This window comes from Abramis brama (genome assembly GCF_963993115.1).
Source record: "Abramis brama genome assembly, chromosome: 8".
NCBI classification, from domain to species: domain Eukaryota; kingdom Metazoa; phylum Chordata; class Actinopteri; order Cypriniformes; family Leuciscidae; genus Abramis; species Abramis brama.
In genome coordinates this window covers 3,396,495-3,420,905 of record NC_139970.1, presented here as the reverse complement: position 1 = coordinate 3,420,905, position 24,411 = coordinate 3,396,495, and the positions used below count along the sequence as shown (strand labels likewise).

The 24,411-nt window shown below is 38.6% G+C and overlaps 2 protein-coding genes across 4 annotated transcripts in view; both read left to right on the top strand.

Moving 5' to 3' along the window:
* Positions 1 to 24,411, top strand: part of LOC311088076 (radial spoke head 10 homolog B-like) — a 304,215-nt gene that overhangs the window by 78,068 nt on the left and 201,736 nt on the right. The window lies entirely within an intron of this gene.
* crfb1 (cytokine receptor family member b1) lies at positions 1,540 to 22,569 on the top strand. 3 transcript variants are annotated; one of them, XM_084121696.1, is made up of 10 exons: positions 1,540 to 1,699; positions 2,001 to 2,073; positions 6,512 to 6,605; positions 9,100 to 9,220; positions 10,438 to 10,607; positions 10,718 to 10,875; positions 12,215 to 12,395; positions 14,684 to 14,808; positions 16,493 to 16,669; positions 19,354 to 22,569. In XM_084121696.1, the coding sequence occupies exons 3-10, from the start codon at positions 6,554 to 6,556 to the stop codon at positions 19,927 to 19,929; spliced, it is 1,560 nt and encodes a 519-aa protein (XP_083977822.1). In that variant the 5' UTR covers positions 1,540 to 1,699; positions 2,001 to 2,073; positions 6,512 to 6,553; the 3' UTR covers positions 19,930 to 22,569. The 3 variants fall into 3 exon arrangements, with proteins under 3 accessions (XP_083977822.1, XP_083977824.1, XP_083977823.1); XM_084121698.1 differs by having other exon boundaries at positions 10,718 to 10,887; positions 12,257 to 12,395; XM_084121697.1 differs by having other exon boundaries at positions 1,564 to 1,815.

Below are 24,411 nucleotides of genomic sequence, written 5' to 3'. Positions count from 1 at the left end.
AAGTTAAGGGGATTTCCAACTTATGCAGGTCTACGACACTTAGTACGCGCTCAATGCTTGATGCATAATAGATTGCTCTTGCAACACAAAATAATGCAGCTTGCATACCATGCCGGAGGGAAAACGGAAGTAAAAGAGAAGTCTCCGCGTTTTTAAAGGGGCCTGAGCTTAACTTCCGCCCAGCTCCATCCACCCACACGGAACGGTAAACACAAGGGTCACCCCATTACACACACAACCTAAAAAGCCTCGGTATTCATCTAAAAATCTCTATGAACGAGAGCATATTAAAACGTATATAAATCAACTCATTAACGTAAGTCTCCTTGGTTTTCGTCATCAATTGCGCTCGCTCCTGTTGTGTCCACAAACCGCATGAGCGTCGAGTCTGAGGAGGCGGGAGAAACAACGATCTAGGATATTTTGAGTTTGGACTGCAGTACCAGTTTCGACCACTAGTTGTCATTCTTACAGACTGCACCTTTAAAGTTAAATATATATATATATATAGGGGAAAATAAGCGTACTTTGGGTGTCTTGAACATCATAATTATTTTTATGACAAGCCTATTCAAAGAGCAACAAACCACATGAGCGCAAAAAAATGATTTATTTACCCACAACTCTCTTTTCAGAAACACACTCCTTGCTCTCGTCTCACCAACCATTCCCTCCTGCATAATCTGTTTCTCCTTTTCGCTGCAAATCAGCGCACAGACAATTCAAAAGCTTCAAACAATAAAAAGGCACATTTTTTTCATCTAAATTACACAAAAAGAGAAAACCATTGAACAGCCTGACTAGATTCTGGAGAAAGATGCAGTATACACACATCATATGTGAATTAAGTTGCTAGTTGCAATTGTTAAATAATAATTGTTCGCTTATGATACTGCATGTTATTAGCATTTTCCAATAACTGTTGTTCAGTTAGGTACATGTAAGAAAAAAAATATGATTTAAAAATGGAAAAGATACTGGTAATTATATTTTATTTTATTATATTTTATTATAGTTATTTAAAATACAGTTAAAACACCTGTGAAAAATCAGTAGGGATGATTCCTAATATTAACACAGTACACTGCGCCCTATTCTTACTGACTTTAAGAGTGTAGCACACTAACTACCAATACACTGCTTAAATAGGCCTACTAGTTAATTAGAAAACACATAAAATGTAATTGTTCAAAAATCTTGCAACTCTTCAATAATTCAATGCTGTATTTAAAAATCAATTCTGATCATTTAAATAATGTTGTTTATAGTACTTTTACAAATGAAATGTTTATATTATGTTTTACGAACAAATCTAAATTAACATATTTGAGTCGTTTGTGCCCACGTGATTTCAGGCAAACTTACTAAAAGGCAGTGGAACAAAACAGAAGCCGCAAAACACTTAAAGTCTGCACACACACACACACACACACACACACACACACACACACACACACACACACACACACACACACGAGTGTCTTTCCCGTGAACCTGGTTGTGTTTCAGTGAAAATCACGTGACGCGCGCCGCTGTGCCGCTGTGCCAGGGAAGCGCGTGCGTGTGTCAGTGACGTGTGGAAACAGAGTCAGGAACCCCCTTCAACGACGGATCGTCTATTAATATATGCGCTATTAATCTTCATAACCGCTCGCTCTCACATGATTACCCGAGAGGACAGATCGCCATGGAGCTACAGGTAATGTGAAGAACTTTTAACGTGTTTAGACGAGTGTTGTTAACAAGTGGACCTTGATACATGACTGACACCTGCGCACTGTAATTCAGTGTTATAACTTACAGGCTTTAATACAGGTAACTTTATCTGTGTTATTAATCTGGTATTTAACATTTGTGTGCTACACGATATCGATGTACATTTTAATGATTTTAAATGATACATCAATGTACTTCAAAGAATAGCAACATGCTACATGTTCATAAAGCCTAGCCGTGTTTACGTCGAGTTCTGTAAGTGTGTTTCCATCTTTCCTGAACAGATCTCAGGTCAGTCGCCAGTAAGAGTTTACAGGACTGAGACTGGATCAAGACCACATTTACACACCGATAAAGGTAATTATATTTAACATGAATGGTTTGATTTTGAGATTTAACATGTGTGGTCATCCAGAGAAGCTGAGGAGATGAAGAGGATAATATATAAAGGTTTTTAGTCTATATTGACCTTAACAATACGTTAATGAATGAATTCTGTAATGTTCCAGGTATAATAAAGACAAGGAGGCAGTTTAACAGAGACTTAACTTCACTCTGTTCATAGTGCAATACTGTCTGGCTCCTTGCTTTAGGAAGAAGCCACACACACACACACACACACACACACACAAACACTCTCTCTCTAACCCAACCCCTGAACCCACCCATCTCACACACACACACACACACACTCTAACCCAACCCCTGAACCCACCCATCTCACACACACACACACACACACACACACACACACACACACACACACACACACACACACTCTCTCTCTCTAACCCAACCCCTGAACCCACCCATCTCACACACACACACACACACACACTCTAACCCAACCCCTGAACCCACCCATCTCACACACACTCTCTCTCTAACCCAACCCCTGAACCCACCCATCTCACACACACACACACACACACTCTCTCTCTCTCTCTAACCCAACTCCTGAACCCACCCATCTCACACACACACACACTCTAACCCAACCCCTGAACCCACCCATCACACACACACACACACACACTCTCTAACCCAACTCCTGAACCCACCCATCTCTCACACACACACACACACACACACACACACACTCTCTCTAACCCAACCCCTGAACCCACCCATCTCACACACACTCTCTCTCTAACCCAACCCCTGAACCCACCCATCTCACACACACACACACACACACACACACTCTCTCTCTCTCTCTAACCCAACTCCTGAACCCACCCATCTCACACACACACACACTCTAACCCAACCCCTGAACCCACCCATCACACACACACACACACACACACACACACACACACACACACACACTCTCTAACCCAACCCCTTAACCCACCCATCTCACACACACACACACACACACACACACACACACACACACACACACACACACACAGTCTGTGCACATGTCCTAAACTGCCAACAATGAGGATGATCAGTTCTGTACTGTAACCACACACTGCTAAAGCATTTGTTAATGACTGGTATTTTAACATTTTCTCAGAAAAACACAAGTCCATGTAAGCATCAAAACAACAGCCCACTTCCAGAACCAGAGTGTCCTTAGAGTTCATTGACAACTACAATATCTGGAGTATTTGGGTATTCTCTGAGAGCACTTCTTAGAGAGTTCATGTTATCATTCAGGTTTGAAAAGCAGCCAGTGTGAACAGTCTTATGTGTGTGTATTGCACTTTGTCCAGACACTGCGCAGTTCTTGAGCTGTTATGTTTACGATGCGATCGTGGCGCGCGATGTAAAGACCTTTAAGCGCAGGGCACCCGTTCATTATGTGCGCTGTAGACTCCGTTGTTTTATCGCTGTGTAATAGACAGAATGGTTCGTTGTGTTTTGGAAACCACAGAGAGAGGTTGTATTTAGTCGGGAGGGTTTGCAGTCTAGCTTTAATAACAAATTTTAGGATGCCTCCGTTAATGGCTGAATTGTGTAACGCAGAGTGTGAGACTGTATGATCCGCGCGCTGCAGGCGTGCGAGTTTACCTTGAAGCCGCAGGTTAACCCAATAATCGCGCTGTTGTGCTTGAAGATATTGGAGGATTTCATACCTGCACGTCCGGCTGTTCGGCTTCTTACTGGGTCCAGTGTGATGTAGGGCTGGGCGATATGGCCAAAAATGTTTTTTATATCAGTCGATATCGATAATTATCACGATAAATGTCAAATCTTTATTTCTTTCAAGTTTAAAGGCAGATTTTTGCTCCTAAGTGAAAGTTGTAGAAACCAGAGCGTTAATTGTGGTTTTAAACTACTCTTTATTGTCAGAACATATCATGACAAACACTTGCCAAACTGGTGAACATTTCACAAATCTGAGGTAGAACAGTCAAACATTTGTCATTTTTCCTTAACAAAATAAATATATTTATTGGACAATTTCTTAGTTTCTGCATGCGCTTGTATGAAAAACAGTAGCCTATACATTATTAAATACTTATTGAATTATATTCCATTAGTCCTTTAATACATTGTCTACATTAATAATATAATACAATTCAATATGTATATCCCACATTTCATGGTGCAGTTAATATTACTAGGCTAACGTACAGTAAATCCATGGTAAATGATGGGAATTTGTAGATGGAAAAGTCTTCTGACTGTATCGCTGCGCACAGTGTTTCTCCTGTTTGTCAGCGCTGTTTCATCTGCCTTTAAACTGGTTTAAGTCACGGAGACGTGTGTGTTCCTCGCTGAACTCAAGCGCTTCTCACTGGATCTCGTGACGAGAGCGATCAGAGTAAACGCATCTGCTCCAGTGAGCTCGCGCTGCGCTGCCGTTTGGACTTTGAGCCTAGCGGATAAATGGTCCGTGTGGCGCACGGTTCAAATGAGCTTCGTTCCGCTTTTGGTGCGTAATCTTTATCGAACATTTATTGAACTCTTGATATCGTTTTATCGAGAAAAATCATATTGCGATAATTATCGTTATCGTTTTATCGCCCAGCCCTAGAGTGATGTATCGTCGCCTCAGCACGCACGTTTAGATCCATAATCTGCCCCTCGCTGATACTGACCTGCTCCCCGCCTGCATGTGCTCAGCTCAACTGTATATTATTGTTGCTGCACAAGTCATTCAGATCGGGCCAATCCGAACGTACTGCGGATCCTGTAGCCCTGGTCTCCACGGCTTTCTTTCTGAAGCCGAGGAACCCTGGTTCTCCATCTGCAGCGCAGGGGACCTTGCGTTAGCAGTGAGCGCCGGGCCACTTTCCTGTAAGGTCGTCGTTATTCAGCATGTGCTTTACTCTGCTAGCTGTATATATCCACTCAGTGTTGGGGATCCCCAGTCCCCCTTCTGATTTGCTCATAAAGAGAATACTTCTAGTTGTGTGTGTATTGAGATTTAACCATATTCTTACCAGCTGCACGGTCGTATTGTTCAGCTCATTCAGATGCTTTTTAGCGATGTGGACATTGGCGAACAGATGTTGGATCTTGGATAGAGCTATATCCCGAACCGCCTGGAGTTTCATGCCGGTCGGTAGGGGACACTGGTCTATCAGGTCTAGTCTGCTAGAGTATTCATTACAGATCTCACTCACTTGCTCTTGCCATTGCAACATTAAACGTGTCCTAAATAACTGTAAGATTTGTGTCTTGAATAGACTCTGATTGTGCTCCCAGCGATTGTGAATGATGGAGGCTGATCATACTTGGCTCTATACCATCTATTGCCACCGCTGCGTCGTTTGTGAAACACCGCACATTTGTTGTTCTTAACTTCGAGTCCAGACCATTGCAGGAAGCGATCGGAGTATGACAGCATGTTGTCAATGACGTTCTCCTCTCTTGATACTATGAGGACGTCGTCGGCAAAGGCCTGAACTGGGTTTGGAGATGTAATGCCAGGCGGGGCGAGGAGGCATAACCATTCCAGCCAGTGGTTTAGAGCCACTATGAAGTTCACAGCGCTCCAGGGACACCCCGTCTTAATCCTTCAAGTTTAACCGGTTTTGTTAGTTGTTGTCCACAAATCACTTGTAGAAAAGAATTGTCGTATACATTCTTGATTATATGTATATACTGTTCCGGCAGTTTTATTTCCTCAAGGGAATGAAGCATTACCCTATGAGGTAAAGAACCGAAAGCGTCTCGAAAGTCCAGGAACACCGCATAGAAGCGGGAGGATACATGTTTAAAATCATCAGTGGCAGTCTTCACACACAGAATACGTGCTCATTCATTCCTTCACTGTTCCTGATTCCACCAGCCAGGGTAAAATTCGGCCTTAAATACACTTCATAAATACATTGTACACACACACACACACACACACACACACACACACACTACCCCAACCCCTAAACCCACCCACACACACACACACACACACACACACACACACACACACACACACACACACACACACACACACACACACACACACACACACACACACACAAACAAACAAACAAACAAACAAACCCAACCCCCCTTACATGTTTCCTGGATACATAAAATAAGTAATACATAAAAACCCCAACCGGACAGCAGTGGTTATGTGTGTATATATATATATATCTAATATATGCATGTGATGTGCACTGGGAAATATTGTGCTTTATTGTCTTATAATGGGAGCTTTGTGAAGTCAGGGCTTGTCATCTGTTGATAACGTCTTCTGAATGTTTATACCGTACACACGCTTTACACGTCTAATATTATCACTGTCTGATCTCATTGATTAATGCACTGGTGTCTGTCTTCATCACTCCTGTGTGTGTGTGTGTGTGTGTGTGTGTGTGTGTTTCAGTGTGAGGTCACTGCTGGTGGTGAATTATGATTGACAGTCATAATGATGACAGCATACGTGGGCCATCTCATCCTCATGTCCCTCCACATCACAGGTACAGTACGGTCTCTCTCACACACACACACACACACACACACACACACACACACACTGAAGTACTAGTAATATTTAGATCTGGTGATATTATTCACACAATCTTTGTTTAACATTCAAACACAACATGTCGTCCTGTCGAGGGAAATCTGCTCGCCTTCAGATCAAAGTATAATTTACATATTTACAATTTTTGGAGGGGACTCGGAAAGTTGTAGCTTGTTATGTTTGTTAAAATGTCATTTATTTTGTTACATTTTTGGTAATCTGCCTGTAAAAGTTTGTATCTCAGAGGAAACGTTGTTCTTTTATGTGTAAAGAGACTGTGTTCTGTAGGCTTTATACTTGTGGCCTGTTGTAGAGAACCGGTTCAATATTTAATATTAGTCATTAATCAATTAGTTGGCTATAGTGAATTCAGTATTAGGTCAACACAAACGTGTGTGTTTGTATGAAATATGATGCGCAACAAAAACACATGCAATTTTGTATATGTATTCATATGAGTTGTTTGTTGAGTATCATATTTCATACATCAGGCTTTTATGGCTCATATTCATGGCAATTCAATGATAACTGAGAGATGGAAAAATAAATGTTTCTTAAAAGCCTGTTGTGTCATATTTGAAGAAAGTCAAAAAAAACAAACATTATGTATTTCACAGCAAAAAAGACTATGGAGAGGTATGAGCTCAATCAGAGGACAGAAAGGGTTTTGGTCGTGTTGATCATTTATAGGCCCTAGAAATGTGCGTATTAAATATGATACAGTAGTAGGCTAATATGTTCAGGAATTTTCTCAGAATCTTTGCTGTAAGTTATGAGTGAATACATGTTTTAATAATGTGGCACTCTAAACAAGCTCTATTTTTTCAACATTACAACAAAAAATAAATGTCATGAGATTGTATTTTGGATGTCATAATCTGATAAAAAAAATTGCAATTTCTCTTTTATGATCTTGGCCTTTTTAGAGTTAAAAAGTTAGGATCAGTGTTGAAGAAAGCTTTATTAGCAGACTAACCTTTAAGAGTAGTGTTCTGCATCCGGCCACGGGTGCTCAGTTTGAGGAACTGGTGTGTGTTTCCCAGATGTTTTACTACTTTAGTATTATAGAGAACTATAATCATATTGAACTGACCAGAATGAATTAGTACATGGATGTTTTTATGTTTTGTCTTATTATTATGTTGCTTTTTGTTGAAATGTACAGCACTTCAGAGCTACGGTGGCCTGTAAGGTGCGATATAAATAAACGAAACGAAGCGAGAGTAATGTTCTTCATAGGGCCCTAAATGGAATTCACTGTATAACACGGAATTTATCTATTTTTATCACTTCACTTTTCTCACTTAAATCAAATCGCAATATAGACGTGTGTGAATATTAAACCGCAAAAAAGACTATTAAGTATGAATCCTGCATGTTCTGTGTGTGAATGATTGGTTTGATTTCCCACACACACACACACACTGAAGCTCGCGGTGTTTTTTGCCTCTGACGCCTCAATATGTGAAGACGTGAACGCATGAACTTCATCTCCGGAGTCACTTCATCAGCATTTCACCGCAAACGCTTCATTGCGACCCGTCAAAATAAACATTTCTGTTTAATAGTGACACAAATATATTGCTGTTGTTCAGTAGAATTTAACTACGTCTCAATTTCATAATAATACTAACACTAATAATAATTATTGTTTATTTTTAAAACAAAAATTTAAAGGAATAATCACTATTTTTCTTCCATGTTTAATTCAACAGTAAAGCTCTGTTGTGCAGCACTTTGTTTGAAAAAAAAGGTTTGTTTAATTTCATATGATTAAATGATAAATTAAATGAATGTTTTATGCCTTCATTTGATTGCCAGAAGAAAAACACTTAATATAATTTTGATTATTAAAATTTAATTAAACCATTAAAATGGAATCCAGAAAACTTAAAACAGAAAACACAGAATTTGGTTTTATAAAAAAAAAAAAATTAAATTAAAACGTATTTCATAGGGCCTACACATGTAATTTTTCATAAATTGTTGTGAAATTGTTTGTTCCATGATTTCAATTTATTAGAAATGTGTTTTTTGATTACTTGCATTTAATTAAACCTTTAAAATGGATAGAAAAAGAAAAAGAAAAATCCAGAAAAATTAAACCTGATAGAAATGGAATTTGGAAAAAAATAAAACGGATTTCATAGGGCCCTATCTTTATAACTATTTCACATTTGTATTGTATTTGTATTTTATTTTATGTAATGAGCTAATATTGTGTATGAAACACAAACACTGCAAACATCTTTAAAACAAGATGTGGAAAACCACATGACGAATATGAAACCTGACCAAACTGACAGGCTGGTGAATGAAATGAGGAATCGTGACTATGAAATCTGCTCATTTCTTTCACTGTTTTGTTTATTGCATTATTTGAGCTTATTTTCTTTGTGACCATGTTTCTGCTTAGTGTGTGATGTGTGTGTGGTGTTTTCTTCTAGTGCTCCACACACTCCCTGCTCCTGCCAACCTTACTATAGTGTCCCACAACTTCCGGCACATCTTACAGTGGAATCCTGGGATAGGTTCTCCTCCACGCACCGTCTTCAACTTTAAACTGCAGTGAGTCTTCTCAAAGAACAAACCAGTCGAGCAACACCAAGATAAAACACTTCTGGAACACTTTATCTAAAGCCTTCATGTGTAATGCATTAGAAAAGTATTCATAATAGTTACGTTATAGTGCATTATATATGTTCAATAATAAATTGTAACAAGGTAAAATGCAATGTAATGTCATATCCACTGAACCGACAAAAATCCACCGCTGCCGGTTCTTCTGGTCCAATCAGCGCAGGCTGTGATCTGAGATCTGACTGTCAATCACAGTTTGTGCTCACGCCACAGATGCATGAGGTGGCATGAGAGTTTAAACATTCAACATTTTGGCTAAGTGCCCTCACTCTGCCAGACTTGCCGACTGCAGCTTTAACACTTTTAACTCATTTAATACGGTGTTTATGAGATTACTCGCCAATAATTATTTCAACATAATTTTGTGTGTTTTCGTCAAGCGTTAAAAAGTGGCGCGCTGTCTAAAGCGGCTTACTTTGTGTGTTTCGGGTGTTTGTTTGTTGATGCCAGGAAAAATCAGACGCTGCATTAATTGCATTAAATATTTTTAACACGTTAAACTGAAGAAAAAAATTAGTTGCATTACTTTTTTTGTTATGTTTATTTTGACAGCCCGATATTTAATATTATAATTATTAAATGTATATTTTAATTCTCCTAGTCTTTATTTTGAAATGTTGACATAAACATATTTTCTGTTCAGTTTATTAGTTGTAGTTTCTGCAGTTGTGCTACACACACATTAGATTACACATCGCCCCATCAGTCAAATGCACACAGTGTGGCGCTCTACTCTGTAACACACAGAACATCTATTTATTTATTCATTCATTAAACTGCAGCCTTTGTGGTTTGATCATTGCAGTAAGGCATATCATGATATTGAACAGGCCTATATTTCAGCATGTTGTGCAGCCTTAGTGGCAACATTAAGAGATCCAGCATTCAGTCATGATTCACTCTCAGGAGCTTTAAGAAGTTCAGTATTCAGCACAAACTCCACAGTCCACAAATGTGCACAGCTCTCACAGACGTTCCTGAAGACAAGCACGTTTCCACTGTGACTTAACCGTAACCGTAAAAGACAACTTTTGTCAGTATCACACAAATCCTAAGAAGTTTTCCTAGCGCAAACTCACACTTTCTTACATTTTGTCCTATGTTTACCCTCTTTAAATAAAGACTGATTGTTTTTATTTTCACAGCTGTAGTGAAAATTCAACAGAGCGTCTGAACATCACAAATACATCAGTAGATGTCTCAGAAACACTGAACGACATCGACATCCTTTCACCCTGCACTTTCAGTGTTTGGGCATCGCTTGACAACACAACATCATCGAAAGTTAAAAAAAGTTTTTCACCCTATGAAGAGAGTAAGTACCTGAACATCTGGGGGTTTGATGTGATGCGAGTCATATTTTCTGTTTCAGTTGTTTCTCAGAGTTGTTCACTTTTAAAATGGCTTTGATTTTGCTTTGTTTAGCGATCATCGGCCCACCCGTCATATCCCTGTCTGGCTGTGAGAACTGTCTGAACATCAGCATCTCTCTACCCGTCGAAACAACAATTACAAAACAAATGATCCAGTTTTATAGATCTGCGTCCTTCAATATCAGCTGGAAGAAAGCGGGCCAGAGCGAGGTGAGTGCTCCTGTGGGAGAAGTGCTTATCTGTGTCTGCTCAGAAGGTCACAGTGGTTGCCAAGTCGTATTTCTCCCCCAGATCGTGTTACGCTGTAAGCCAAAGGGGTTCAGCTGATACAAACCTTTGTGAATCCGACAAATCAACGTCCAACTCGATCGCTCGCATTTGTCCATCTTGATGCATTTGATTATTTATCCAATTAGTAGATGTTAGTTATCTTTTTGTTAATAAATTTCACTTTGTGTCGATAATACAGAAAGTGGCTCTACAACTCTTTCCGTATCTCACAAATCCTTCAGATAGTTCAGCTGACAAACTCCCTTTAAACTACATCACGTCTGTGTATGGTGTGTTACGGTCGCCTCCTTATCACTGTGTTTGATCCAGCATTCATTTTTTTACACATTCATTTACTGTAAGATTCACCCAATTACGAGTCGCTCTCGGCTGGTTGAGAATATAGATTACTCTTACTTAAAGGCGAGACACTACAGGTGAATAGGACGGATCTCGGCGTGTCGCGCTGGAATGCTGACTTCCTGGTAAATTCGGGAAGACACTTACTGCCACAAGTAAACAAAATGTAATAAAATAAACATCTTAATATATATTTTCAACATTTTTTTTTTTATAGCACTTGAAAGAACACATATTGAAGGGGTAAACTAGCCCGAAATCTCAAAACTGACATGAAAAATCTATGTTTTTGCCTGCCATGTCTCGCCTTAAAGTTATTAAGTTATTAAATTTGGTAAATTATTTTGTAATATCTTAAAATCTAGATTTATTTGTAATAACTTGATCACTGTTGATTAGGGATGCACCGACATGAACATTTTGACTGGTACCGATAACCGATAATTTTTTATATTTGGAAGCCGATAACCGATATTTTGGTCAATAAATCGAAATCCAAATTTTTATATCATTTTTGAGAGCCTGATTACAAAAATGAAAGTCTCACCATTAAAAGCCACGTCCCAAACACACATTTATAATGATGTTCTCATTATGATTTTATGTAGCCGATATGACAGACTTGCACATATCTGTATTTTCCTTTTTTTTTTCATATATGTCAAGCAATTCAAACCCATCATGGTGAACAGTGCACATCTGAAGGAGATAATCCATCATTTATCTGCTTTAATATACTGGACACATTTTCTTATCGGGCCGATAACGATAACATCAAAACTGAACATATATCGGCCGATCCCTCTACTGTGGATAACTGTTGATGCTCACGCGCTTGTTGACTGTGTTTAAAGCTACACTTGTAAAGTCACATCAGCTGAATATCTCACGTCTTGTGCTGGTGTTTTGTCAAACCTAGACCAAGCACATCTCTACATCACTGCTTCAGGATGTCCTGCAGAGCTTTCAGCATGTCCTGCCGAACCTTCAGCCGGGACATCAGTACTGTGTAAGAGTTCTTCCCAAAATCAACTCCAACCGCAACACTCGAGCTTCAGCGTGGCAGTGTGAATACCCCAGTAAAGTGGAGACCAGAGGCGGTAAGAAAACACCTTTTAACAGCAGCACTATATATATATATAACAGTAGTCATCCTCTCAGTGACATTATATAGCAGCATTTTCTGTGCTTGAACATGATTGGCCAGTGAATACACTGCTGTTATTTAATCCGGCTTCGGTATATCTGTGAAAGAGGGTTTCCTCACAGCGTCAGCTACTGACGTAATGTTGAGTGAGCCGAACTCCATGGGGAACTATAGGCTTAGTGAAAGGTCTCAGTTGACTTGCTTTTTTTTTTTTAAAGATCTTACTAGTAAAAAGTTTAATTTGAGGGCTCGCTAATTAAGAGTTGTAAAAATTCAGACGTTTCAGATGTCTAGAAGGAACATGTAGATGTGTGCTATTCAGTTTTAACTAGATCTCTGTAATTAAGAACTAATAATAATTAGGGTTGGGAATCGTAAGAAATGTTCCGGTTCCGGTTCCCATTCAATAAAAAATATTAAAACAACTAATAAAAAAATAGTAGTATAAGGGAAAAATCCACAATCCTTTTTGTGTTTATTTCTTATACTTGTCAAATGAGTTTAACAGACTGGTAATGTCAACAAATTCAACATATTGTTAAGCAATTTTTGCAAAAAAATATTAGTTTTTCTGAAAGAAAATAAAAATGGGACCAAATAATTTGGGACCTCTCCTAGCTTATTATATCTCCTCCAGCAGTGGAGAATACCCTCTCAGAAGGGGTAGAATATGCTTGAACATCCATGTAAGATGCGTGTAGATTAAACAGATTATTTTTAAAATCGTTTTGAATGATTGATTCATTAAGACTTTACTTGTTTCATTACTGGATAAATCAGCGCTCTAGCAGTTAATAAACAGAACTGCATGCGTCCTGCGGAAGAACATTGTTGCCGGAGCTACTTCTCTCTATTTATGTCTATGACGAGTCACGCAGGCACTGGGCTAACGTTACTCCACAGCGGCTGCGATCCGCCAGTCTAAAGTATAGTCCGAGTATAAACGCTTATTGCAGGCTTAACGTAGTAATTCAGGATAAGTTCATGATGCACTCACTCATTGTATATATTTTGTAAATTCTGAACACAAAAAAGTTACGGACGTCTTTATGATTGTTTTGAAGCAGCTGTAATCGATACACTCGTTATTTGAAGGCAGCGACTTTCAAAAGGTGATTTACAATATTTTGGTTGTCGTAGACATCAGTGTTTATACTCGAATTATAAACTTTTATCTCAGTACTTCTGTGATCATTTGAATATTTGTAACAGAAATATCGATACTGTGTGATTGTAAAGCTGTTTCATATTGACAACTGCTCTCTCTGGGTCAGCGACAGCGCAAACAGATTTGAATGTTCAGGGGTGAGGTTTTTGTAATTTAGGAATAAGATCGCGTGGGTGTTTGAAACGAGATCTTTTAAAGATTAACTTAATCGTGCAGCTCTACTCTCTCTCTCTCTCTCTCTCTCTCTCTCTCTCTCTCTCTCTCTCTCTCTCTCTCTCTCTCTCTCTCTCTCTCTCTCTCTCTCTCTCTCTCTCTCTCTCTGCGCGTTGATATCTGACGCACGTATTTGAGTAGCGCGAGGGCTTTTTAGTGCATTCATTACTATTTTAATATGAGGTGAGACATCGCTATTAAAGGATCCCATCACTTCGCCCATACAGCGCACCAGAACCGCTTTCGGAACCGAAACTTAGGAATTTCGCACAGTTCCGGTATTTTTTCAAAAACACTACTGGTTCTGGACCCCAGTCGGTGTGCCAACTTTCACAACTCTTTACCATATGTGACCCTGGACCTCAAAACCAGTCTCGAGTCGCACGGGTATATCTGTGGCAATAGCCAACAATACATTATATGGGTCAAAATTATCCATTTTTCTTTCATGCCAAAAATCATGAGGATATTAAGTAAAGATTTCCAAATGTAAATATAAAAAACATGTATTTGTGTGAGTGAATGCAGCACAATCGCGAACATAAATGCACAACTTTAAAGGAGATTTTCTCAATGTTTAGATTTTTTTTTGCTCCCTCAGATTCCAGATTTACAATAGTTGTGTCTCAGCCAAATATGGTCCTATCCTAACAAACCACACATCAGTGGAAAGCACTTTCAAGTGATGTATAAATCTCAAAGAATTGACCCATGTGACTGGTTTTGTGGTACAGGGTCACATGGTTCTGTGGGCTGCCGTGGACTCTTGTCCAGAGGAACGATCTTTCCTAAATGCAGTAGAGCTGCAGTTTTCTTCTATAATGACTGTGATAGTGATGGTGATGTTTGTCTCTCTGCAGGGCTGTATTTGATGAGCTGGACACTGGGAGTGTCAGTGCCGGGTGTAGCTCTGCTTCTGCTAGCGCTGGGTCTGGTTTACACAGGGTTTCTCTGTAAGCTGAAGACCCCTCTTCCTAAATCACTGGTAAGAGCCTGTCCGCACTCACATACAGCATGTGCTATTCTGCATCGGGAATCTCTAGTACATTTACATCATTACTTTCTCTCGCCTGGTAGCACTTCTGATTTAAGAAAAGGTTATGATTGGAATGAGTTCATTTCATCTATAAAGCAGCTCTGCAGAAAACAGTGATGTCATCGTCCAGCTCAGTGCAGTCAAGTCAATCATATTACTATTGAACTGCTGGATAAAATCAATATTATTAGGGATGCTCCGATATGAAAGTTCTGGCCGATAAGGGTAATTATTTATATTTGACATCCGATAACTCTAAATCTTTAGATAATTTTTAGAGTTTGTTTCAAAAACTAAAGTCTGGCCATTAAAAGCCATTCAGCTCTTCATCGTGAATCAGACATACGCAGGACAGTAGCCTACAGTCAACCTGTGTGAGATTTAAAATAATGTCTTTACTCCTATGGCCAACTTTCTCAACAAAAAATAAAATATATTGCCTTACAAATAAATAAAATAATGCAATAAAGTCATTGGACAACATCACTTGTATATAAAGAATCAAAATGCATGTGTCGTGGATAAATGAAATGGTTTACCCTTCGCACGGACAATGGTACAATAATTTTAATAAACAATATTGATTCTAGATGCGCTCTTCCCGTAACAACGGCTAAAAGCCATGCAGAGAATTTACAACTTTCTTTTACAGTAGTGTTTTCATTTTTATGTAGCCCATATGTGACCCTGGATCACGTCACCAGTCTCGAGTCGCACGGGTATATCTGTGGCAATAGCCAACAATACATTATATGGGTCAAAATTATCCATTTTTCTTTTATGCCAAAAATCATGAGGATATTAAGTAAAGATCATGTTCCGTGAGGATATTTAGTAAATTTCCTACCGTAAATATATAAAACATGTATTTGTGTGAGTGAATGCAGCACAATCGCCAACAGAAATGAACAACTTTAAAGGAGATTTTCTCAATGTTTCGATTTTTTTTTTTTTGCACCCTCAGATTCCAGATGTTCAATAGTTGTGTTTCAGCCAAATATTGTCATATCCTAACAAACCACACATCAATGAAAATATTATTTATTCAGCTTTCAGATGATGTATACATCTCAGTTTCAAATAATTGACCCTTGTGAATGGTTTTGTGGTCCAGGGTCACACATATGACTTAACTATATGACTCTTCCTTTTCAAAGTGATTCCAAATATATATCAAGCAATTCAAAACCATCATGTTGAACAGAGCGCATCTGAAATAATCCATTATTTATTGGCTTTAATATATCTGGTTAATAACGTTAACATCAAAAATGAACATTATCGGGCGATACCGATATATCGCGCATCCCTAAATATTATTATTATTATTAATATTAATATTAGAATGAAGCTTCTAATCAGAAGTTGTGAGCTGCAGTTTCAAGCTCACCTCTTTGCTCTGTTGGTGAATGTTGGAGCTGTGGTTTAAACTGAGGTGTTGAGCTGTGTTGGTAACGAGACTATAGTTTGCTAATGATGTTAGAGGAAGCCCATTAACTGTTCCCCTGATCTCAACACTCCAGTGTCTCTCTTGTGAAAGAAAGCTTTGACTAGTAGAGCTGAATCTCTTGTGTCCTCCTGCCACTTATAATGATTGTTCATCTCTTTCTCTCTGTTGTTTTTCCTCATTCAGAGTAACATGGTTCAAGCCCACTATCTGATTCCTGAAGAGACGTTATGTGAGTGTGTGTCATCAACCAAGGCTCAGTTAAACAGTGCATCTAAACACTATCCCAGCAAAGCCAGCAACCCTCTGAATGTGGAGGAGGATTCAGGGATCAGCCGACATGAGGAAAACTATGCCAACCAGGTCTGGGTTTCTATTGTCATGGGTTGTGAAATTTGTGCCTTCAATATTCTGTGAGATTTCCATCAGCCTGTGTCCATAATGCAGAAGATCTGATATCAGTTCATCACAGTTTACAGCTCGAGTTGCTGGAGCCGTGCAGCGCTGGAGAGAGCATGATCATTCACTGAGGACAAGTAGAAGTACTAACAAATAATATGACTCAAGTAGGAGTAAATAAGTAGTTTGTAACGTAGTAACTTGAGTAGTTATTCAGCAAAGTACCTTAGTATTATTATTATTATTATTATTATTATTATTATTTTTACCCAAAATGAGACGATGTTAGCAATATGGAGAACTAAACACTCATGTAGGGCTGGGCAAAAAAATTTTTTTTTTCGATTAATTATTTTTTTAAATGTTCTCAAACGGCACGAATTTATTTTTTTTCCATATTTATTTATCTATTACCCAAAAGCTATATAGCTAATGCTGTGAGATTTTATGTTTGTTTTTATATATTCATTGAGTCGAATTGAAATCGAATTTAAGAATCGAAATCGAATCGAATTGTAACATCTGAATCGATACCCAGCCGTACACTCGTCATTTCTCTTTCATTCACACTGGAAGCCGGAGGGCGTCCTCATGCAGAAAGTGCACAAGTCTAAACTCATCTTAATCCCAAAACTTAAAACTTATGACGTTACAATCAGGGTTTGAAATGAACTTTTTCACTCACCGGCCAATTTGGCTTCAAAATTTTTAAGTTATCGGCCATTCAGAACTTCTACTAGCCAACAAAAGAGAAATAAACCAGATTAACTTTGTCAGAGCTTGTGTGTGTATAGACAATGTGTATGTGTGTGTATATATACGTATATATATCAATCTAAATGGTGTGATCCAGCATCTCCTCTTCCTCTTCCTCCTCATCACCACACGTGTGTTTTAGGTGGACAGATGTAATGCAGCACACAGAACATCAGGAACATGTAGGATGATGAAGATAACCATGTATTTTCTGTTCACCAAATGCTGTTTAATCTTCACTGTTGCTTCAGTGCAAATGATCAAGCGCTGTTATTTGTTGTGTAGTGACGTGTGTGTTCAAGGAAGCCAGATATGAGCAGATTCTGTGCAACACACTGTATTTAATACATCATGATGATCAGTATTAGAGCTAAATCTGGTTTACACGAACTTCCCCAGCAAAGTGAGGAAACACAATAAAAGATTCACGCCACATTTGGCCAGTGATTTGCCAGCGTTACACGCCACTGTTGATTTATACCCCTGGGTGTTCATTTCTAACCCTGATCACTACAGCTGAACAACATGCAGATAGAGACCGTTTGACTAGAGAAACATGAAGACATGAACACGACTGCGATGATCTGTGTTTATCTGTGTTCTTCAAGCCATAAGAATGGCTTTCATCAGAATGATGTATATTATAATGCGTCGTTAATCGACATAGCCTGTATCACAGTACAGAATTATATTATATATGAAGACTTCAGATGCAAAAGCCTCTAAGTGCCATCTGAAATTTTCTTCTAAAATTAGTATTTTTATCAAGCTCGTATATTTAATAGGGTTGGGTAAAAAATATTGATTTCTCGATTTTAATCTATTCTCATTTTTACAAACCGACATCAATTCTTAAATCCCAGGAATCGATTAGTCTTCCTGTTCTCAGTTGATGAATGGATGGAAGATTGTTGTTTGAATAAATCTGGCAGGTTTTTATGACAGCCACTATTTAAATGTTTACATTTCATATAACTTAATTATTATAAAAATAAATAAAAGTGTAATTGAAGTGTTTGTATACAAATCAGTTCATTTTTACCTTCAATTATAGTAGGCTAATGAAGCCTATAGGCTACAACTGACTCCCATAGTTTACAGCATTAGTGAAGAGATTTGTTTTCCTTGAGAAAATTTGCCATATATTGAATAAATTTGCCTGATATCCAAAATAATCAATATTGAATCGAATCGTAATCGAATCGAATTGTGAAATTTGTCAATACCCAGCCCTAATATTTAAGTTCAGTAATTTCACTTTAATGACAATTAATAGGTAATTTTCATTGCCATTAAAGTCAAATAAGTGAACACAAACATACAAGCTTGATAAAAATGATCATTCTAGAAGGAAATTTCAGATGGCATTTTGCATCTGAAGTCTTCATATGTTGTGTCTCGCTCTGTGATAGGAAGCAACATGGACCACAGAAACAAGTTATTTCAGACACGACTGACGTGTTTATATACAGTATATATAGTGATTTTGGAGCAAAACATGATATTAATCTCCTAAATTGTGTGCTTGACGTTATGCAAAGCAAACATACTAATTTCTGTTGCCAAGAATGATTGTTTTGTTACTAATTTTGAAAAGTAAGTCCACGTTTAAGAAGGGAAAAGGCAAAGAAGGGAGAAAGAAATGAGGGATTAAAACAGTATGATAGAAAAGTGCCAGTAAAAAATAAAGTTGGATAAAAGTTAACATGCTAAATAAAATGTTTTTCTTTCTTTCTCCTGAACATACGCCGGAGACCACTGTTGCTATAGTAACGAACACACTTTTACATGCACCTGATTGACAGATGAATCATGTGATCTTATTTCACTGTTATTGCTGCTGCCACCGTGGGACATGTTTATTGACCGCTCATGCACTGTTGTTCTCACAGGCCGACACAGACGATGAGGAAGACTACGAGGAAGAGCACAAAGGCGTTTACACCGGGTGTGTAATTGATGACAGTGGTTTGGAAACTCATAAAAGCAAAGAGAAGGCTGTAGTTTCAACTCTGCACGGGAGATCACAGCACTTTTCTGAAGAGGCAAGGGAAGAAGTCCATCATGATGAACCCGAGTGTGTACATACACTCAGATCAGTGTTCGAAGATAGCAGACATAAGCATACTCATTCAGAAGCAAAGGGGAATGAAGACGCTTTAGGGAACATCAACTTGTTTTCAGTCACTCTGAGGGCTCTGGAGCCACCGGAGGATGAGGTGTGTGAACCTCTGCTACTGGAGTCAGTGCTGGGATTATCTACATCTGACGACTCTGTGCTGGAGGAACACACTGAGGAAGAGGAAGAAGAGGAGATCCTACTGGAAGCCACACCGACAGACATGAGAGCCGGCGTGGAAGAGGACTCACCGTCAGGATATATGGCGACCCACACTGGAAACATGAATGAACTACAGAGGTCCTCGTCAGAAGAGACGGATTGTGACACGGACTATATAACGCGGTGAAGACAAGAATATTTATCTGAAGACTTGCAGAATTTAAAGCAACACTAAGGAACATTTTTTACCTTAAAATAATGTTTCCAAAATCGTATCAGTGGTTCATCAAGTGGTAACAGGGTGAAAGGCACTTCTGCCTCCGCTTTGCGTCCCTACATCTGCTATAACCACACGATTGCCAGATCGGGTCGCGTTTCTGTAGTTCGAATGAGACATAAGAAAACTACACATTTGACTTGCGTTACGTCAAGCGTTACTATAGTCTTTATTTCGTTTTTCTTTGTTTCTGATGTCATAATACATCATACTTTCATGAAATCATGCATCATACTCTACCTTGTCTGTGGACATCGTTCATCCTAGATAAACAGCGAGTAGGGCTGCACAATATATCGAAAAATTATCGTTATCGCGATAATAGTGTGTGCGATATCCATATCGCAGAGAGGTGCGATAAAGTGCATTTATTTGATGTGCCAAGCATTTGTGTGATGCATGCATATGTTGTTTATCCAAATTCAACCAATCAAATGTGGCCTTACTATCTTTATACCCGCCTCCCCAGTAGGTGCTATTATGCTATTGGCTAGATCGGGCCCAAAGGGGAACCTAGTGGCTCGGAGCAGAGTGGAAAATAAAAACTAATGGCTGGAGTAGAGACAACCTGTGGCTAAAGAGAACTGCACGTCTGAAATATGGCAATATTCTGGCTTCAATAGAGAAGACGGGTCATAAATGCAGGTACTGTGAAAGGGGCCGTTCACATATCACGTCTAAAAACGCATGGAAAGCACGGCCGCGCCGCTATCTCCTTCTTTCCACAAGCGCTCGCGTCTGTCATTGCTGTGCAACCATGAGCTGCGTGAGCTTGGGGAACTCTGAAACGTTGAGATGTTCTCATCCCGTCATACGCGGGCCTGGAAAATGTGCTTCCATTTTGCGTGCAAAAACGCGATATGTGAACATAAGTGACGCTGTCACTAAATCGTGCCGAAAAATGTTGGCCACGTCGAGAGGAAACTAATCTCCACAGTCATCTGGAACGCCACCTCAGGGAGATATACGAAGACTTCAGAAAGTGTAAGCCCAAATCTACCAAAACTGCTAACGAAATGCCAAGTAACAATAACGGAGTCTCACAGACAACCATTAATCAAAGTGTTGCATGTGTACGTTAACTTTATGAAAAAACTGAGATATTCTTCTGATCTTCAGAAGAATATCTATTAGCCTACCTGTTTACTTTAGTATGATCTTTACATATGTAAATGATTAAAAAAAACCTTTTCTCTAGTGAAATGTCATATCGCAAGAAATATCGTTATCGCAATACTCAACAACAACATCACATATTTTCACAGTAGTGTGTGCGTGCGACAGTAGGCTGCGGGCGGCAAAATGATTTACGACAGCGGTAATGGACAATTCTGCTTCCAACCTGTAGGGCGACCGCAGAGCAAAAGTTCCTTAGTGTTGCTTTAATGAACTTATCATAGAAGCATCATTCTCATTACCGTTGCATACTTTAGTGGAGGTGTGCCTCAATCATGGGAACTATCAGAATTAAATGAAGTGACAGATGCAACAACATGGTGATAACACTGGTAATAAACTGCAAGTCGATGAGCAAGAAATGGAAGAGCTTAGGGTTTTATTTTGTGAAGGGATGTTGTATATTTATAGTTCTGGTCCTCAAAACTGATTGGCCACTATAATTGTGAAAATACCGTATTGTTCTGAATATAAGATGACCCCCTTTTATCAAGATGTGGGCTACCTTTTGGAAGAAGGCTTTTTGAAGACCACATTTTTATAAAGAAAATGCTTTTAATAGAAAATATTTTTCATATTGCATATTTTTGTATTGAAAGTATGGTAAATACTGGTAAAATGTCCCAATTTTTCTAATTTTTTAACATTTAAAAATAAACACTTTTTGGCATACCATAAACATAGCCTTTAGCCCGTCTGAATTATATAACAATTAGGCTATCCATCTCATAGTGAAAACCATGTAGCCTACCAACATTTCATTAACAGTAGAGGTGAAATCTTACTGTAGTTTTGAAATCTAGGTACCGTATTTTTGCGCTCGTGATCTTCTAACATTACACTCTGACACACCGTATTTCTTGGTTTAACACGTGTTTGGCGCCACCTATTGTTGCGGGTGTATTATTGACACGTGACTAAGAAAAAAAAAACATTGTCTTATATTCAGAAGAATACGGTACTACTGTTGTGTCAGAATGTGGTTTTACAGGTAAGAATGTGGTGTTTAATATAAAATCTATGGTTTATATATAAAAATAGAGCCTATTTGAAAATAAAGTTCAACTTTTTCTAAGTTTGTGAGGACTCCGCAGTGTTTAAACTTGATATATAACATGAGAAACTGTCAATCTTTGATCTCATGAATCTAGTATTTGACCACAGTCAAAATGAATAGCTTTGGAACAAAGTAAAGATTTATAATTTTACATTTAATTTAATTTAAGTGACGGACTAGTGCACTGCTTTTGTAGCCTACTTTTTGACTTAGTTGTTGGCTTTTATATTTCCTATTGTACAAATGTCTTATACTTCTATAAGTGCTATTTTTTTACATTTAATATCACTGTTCAATAAAAAAATATTTTGTATAAATGCTTGGTGTTGAGAAACAGTCTGTGTGTTAGTTTTCTTTTTTTTTTAAGTGACTTCAATGCAGGTTACATTGTTACACACTAGGAGGAATTAAGAGACTGACTTTATGAGAGAGTTAGTTCAGGGCTTCCCAAGCTTTTGTCAAGTCACCTCTATTTAGCACTTTTTACAATACAGATTGTTTCAAAGCAGCTTTACAGTGATGACACGAAAATAATACAACAAAGTTTGTTTCTATAAGAAAATAGCGTCATAGCTTTAGTAAGTTCAGTGATGGTTCATTTCTGTTGTAAAAAAGTTAGTAATTTAGTTAATTTATATATATATCGCCGCTCTGGAGAAAACATTGTCATCGTCCAGCTCAGTTCAGTTCTCATACAATAATGTCAATTGTGGTAGATTCTTCCCTAAACTTAACTATCTGGGGCGTCTCCAAATCGACACCCAATTGATCTTATTACCTGAGGCGTCTTCAAATCGACACCCAATACCTTTATGCTCTAGCTCTTGCGTCTTCAGTCGACAACTGGCCGAGTTTCTAACTAACTTGCTTCCCTAAACTAGCTTCCTTCCTAAACTAGCTTCCTGCGCAGGGATAATCGACAAACAGACTCAAGCAAATGTCCTTTAAATGCTTTAATCACGGCCAGGAGAACAACTCAGACAAATTCCATTGAGTATCCCACCGTAAAACACGGATACAACAGTTTTTATAGAATCGAGAAAACAAATAAGACTAACATGTCACCTTCAATATGATTGGTTCAATTGGTTCAAAAGCCCCAAACTTTTCCCTCTGTCACTGGCACAAGCAAACTCTGATTTTGTGATTACTTATCACAAGGTTTGAGCACTAGTCATCTGTCTAGTTTCACTTCCCCTAATTGTTATTTACACACACACACTCAAAGTCACAAGTTTTCCCCAAAGAGTTTGGAAACATTTAAAAGCATATGAATGTCATTCCTGCAAGAAAAAACAAATGTTAGTTGATTAATTGAAGTTTATTAATTAAAATCCATCACACAATGCAGGCAGATTAATATTATTTTTGAATATTAAATGTCCCCATCTAAGCAACCAAAACTCCAATCAGTGACAGAATGGAGAAAAAAACTTGGGAGAAACTACAGTTGGACTACAGTTGAAAATTAGCCTGCTGGCTAACACTGGCACGTTTACAGAAATGTTGATTAATGTGCACTGTCCTTAAAAAAAATCAATAAAATAAATGAAACCAGGCTCAGTCGCTCAGTTCTCCTCTGGCCAATGAAGGAAAAGTGTATGATTATGATGCAGGCAGCATTACAGGTCAGAGGTCAGATTGGATTGGAACAATCAGAATAATATCCAGTTCCATCTGGTTGAAGATCGGAGTAGGGCAGTCGCGATAACCGCAATATCGCAGTACCGCGCTACTGACAAGCCAACCGCAGAGGAATTCAAGCAACCGCAGCAACCGCGATATTCGCATGTTTTCTTTTTCATAAGGCTATTCCCTCCTTGTTTTGAACTTCGTGCATGTGTATTGAATGTTAAATAAGTTAATAATGATAATAAGACGTGGTGATCATGGTTTTATCATGGTGATTTGTACAGAGGCTTCGTGGATTTGCTTTTAAGCCTAAACAGACAGTGAATGAGAGAGATCGATTGAGCGTGTGCGATTACCTGCGTCTGTCTTTGAGGTCAAGTCATATTCGTGAAAAGGTTGCCGTGGCCAAGGAAAGTTAAATATTTGTCCTGTCATCCTTTTAACGTTTAAAATAAAGGGTATTTACCATGAATGGCATCAGCGACAGCGCTGGTCAGCATCCACAGCGCGAGGAACTCGCGGTCGTG

What these genes read in the sequence shown, in the direction of transcription:
- crfb1 (XM_084121696.1), top strand. Translation starts at nt 6,554, where the DNA reads ATGATGACAGCATACGTGGGCCATCTCATCCTCATGTCCCTCCACATC. An exon ending in GTCTTCAACTTTAAACTGCA is followed by an intron (nt 9,221 to 10,437) that starts GTGAGTCTTCTC and finishes TTATTTTCACAG; the next exon opens with CTGTAGTGAAAATTCAACAG. An exon ending in TAAAGTGGAGACCAGAGGCG is followed by an intron (nt 12,396 to 14,683) that starts GTAAGAAAACAC and finishes GTCTCTCTGCAG; the next exon opens with GGCTGTATTTGATGAGCTGG.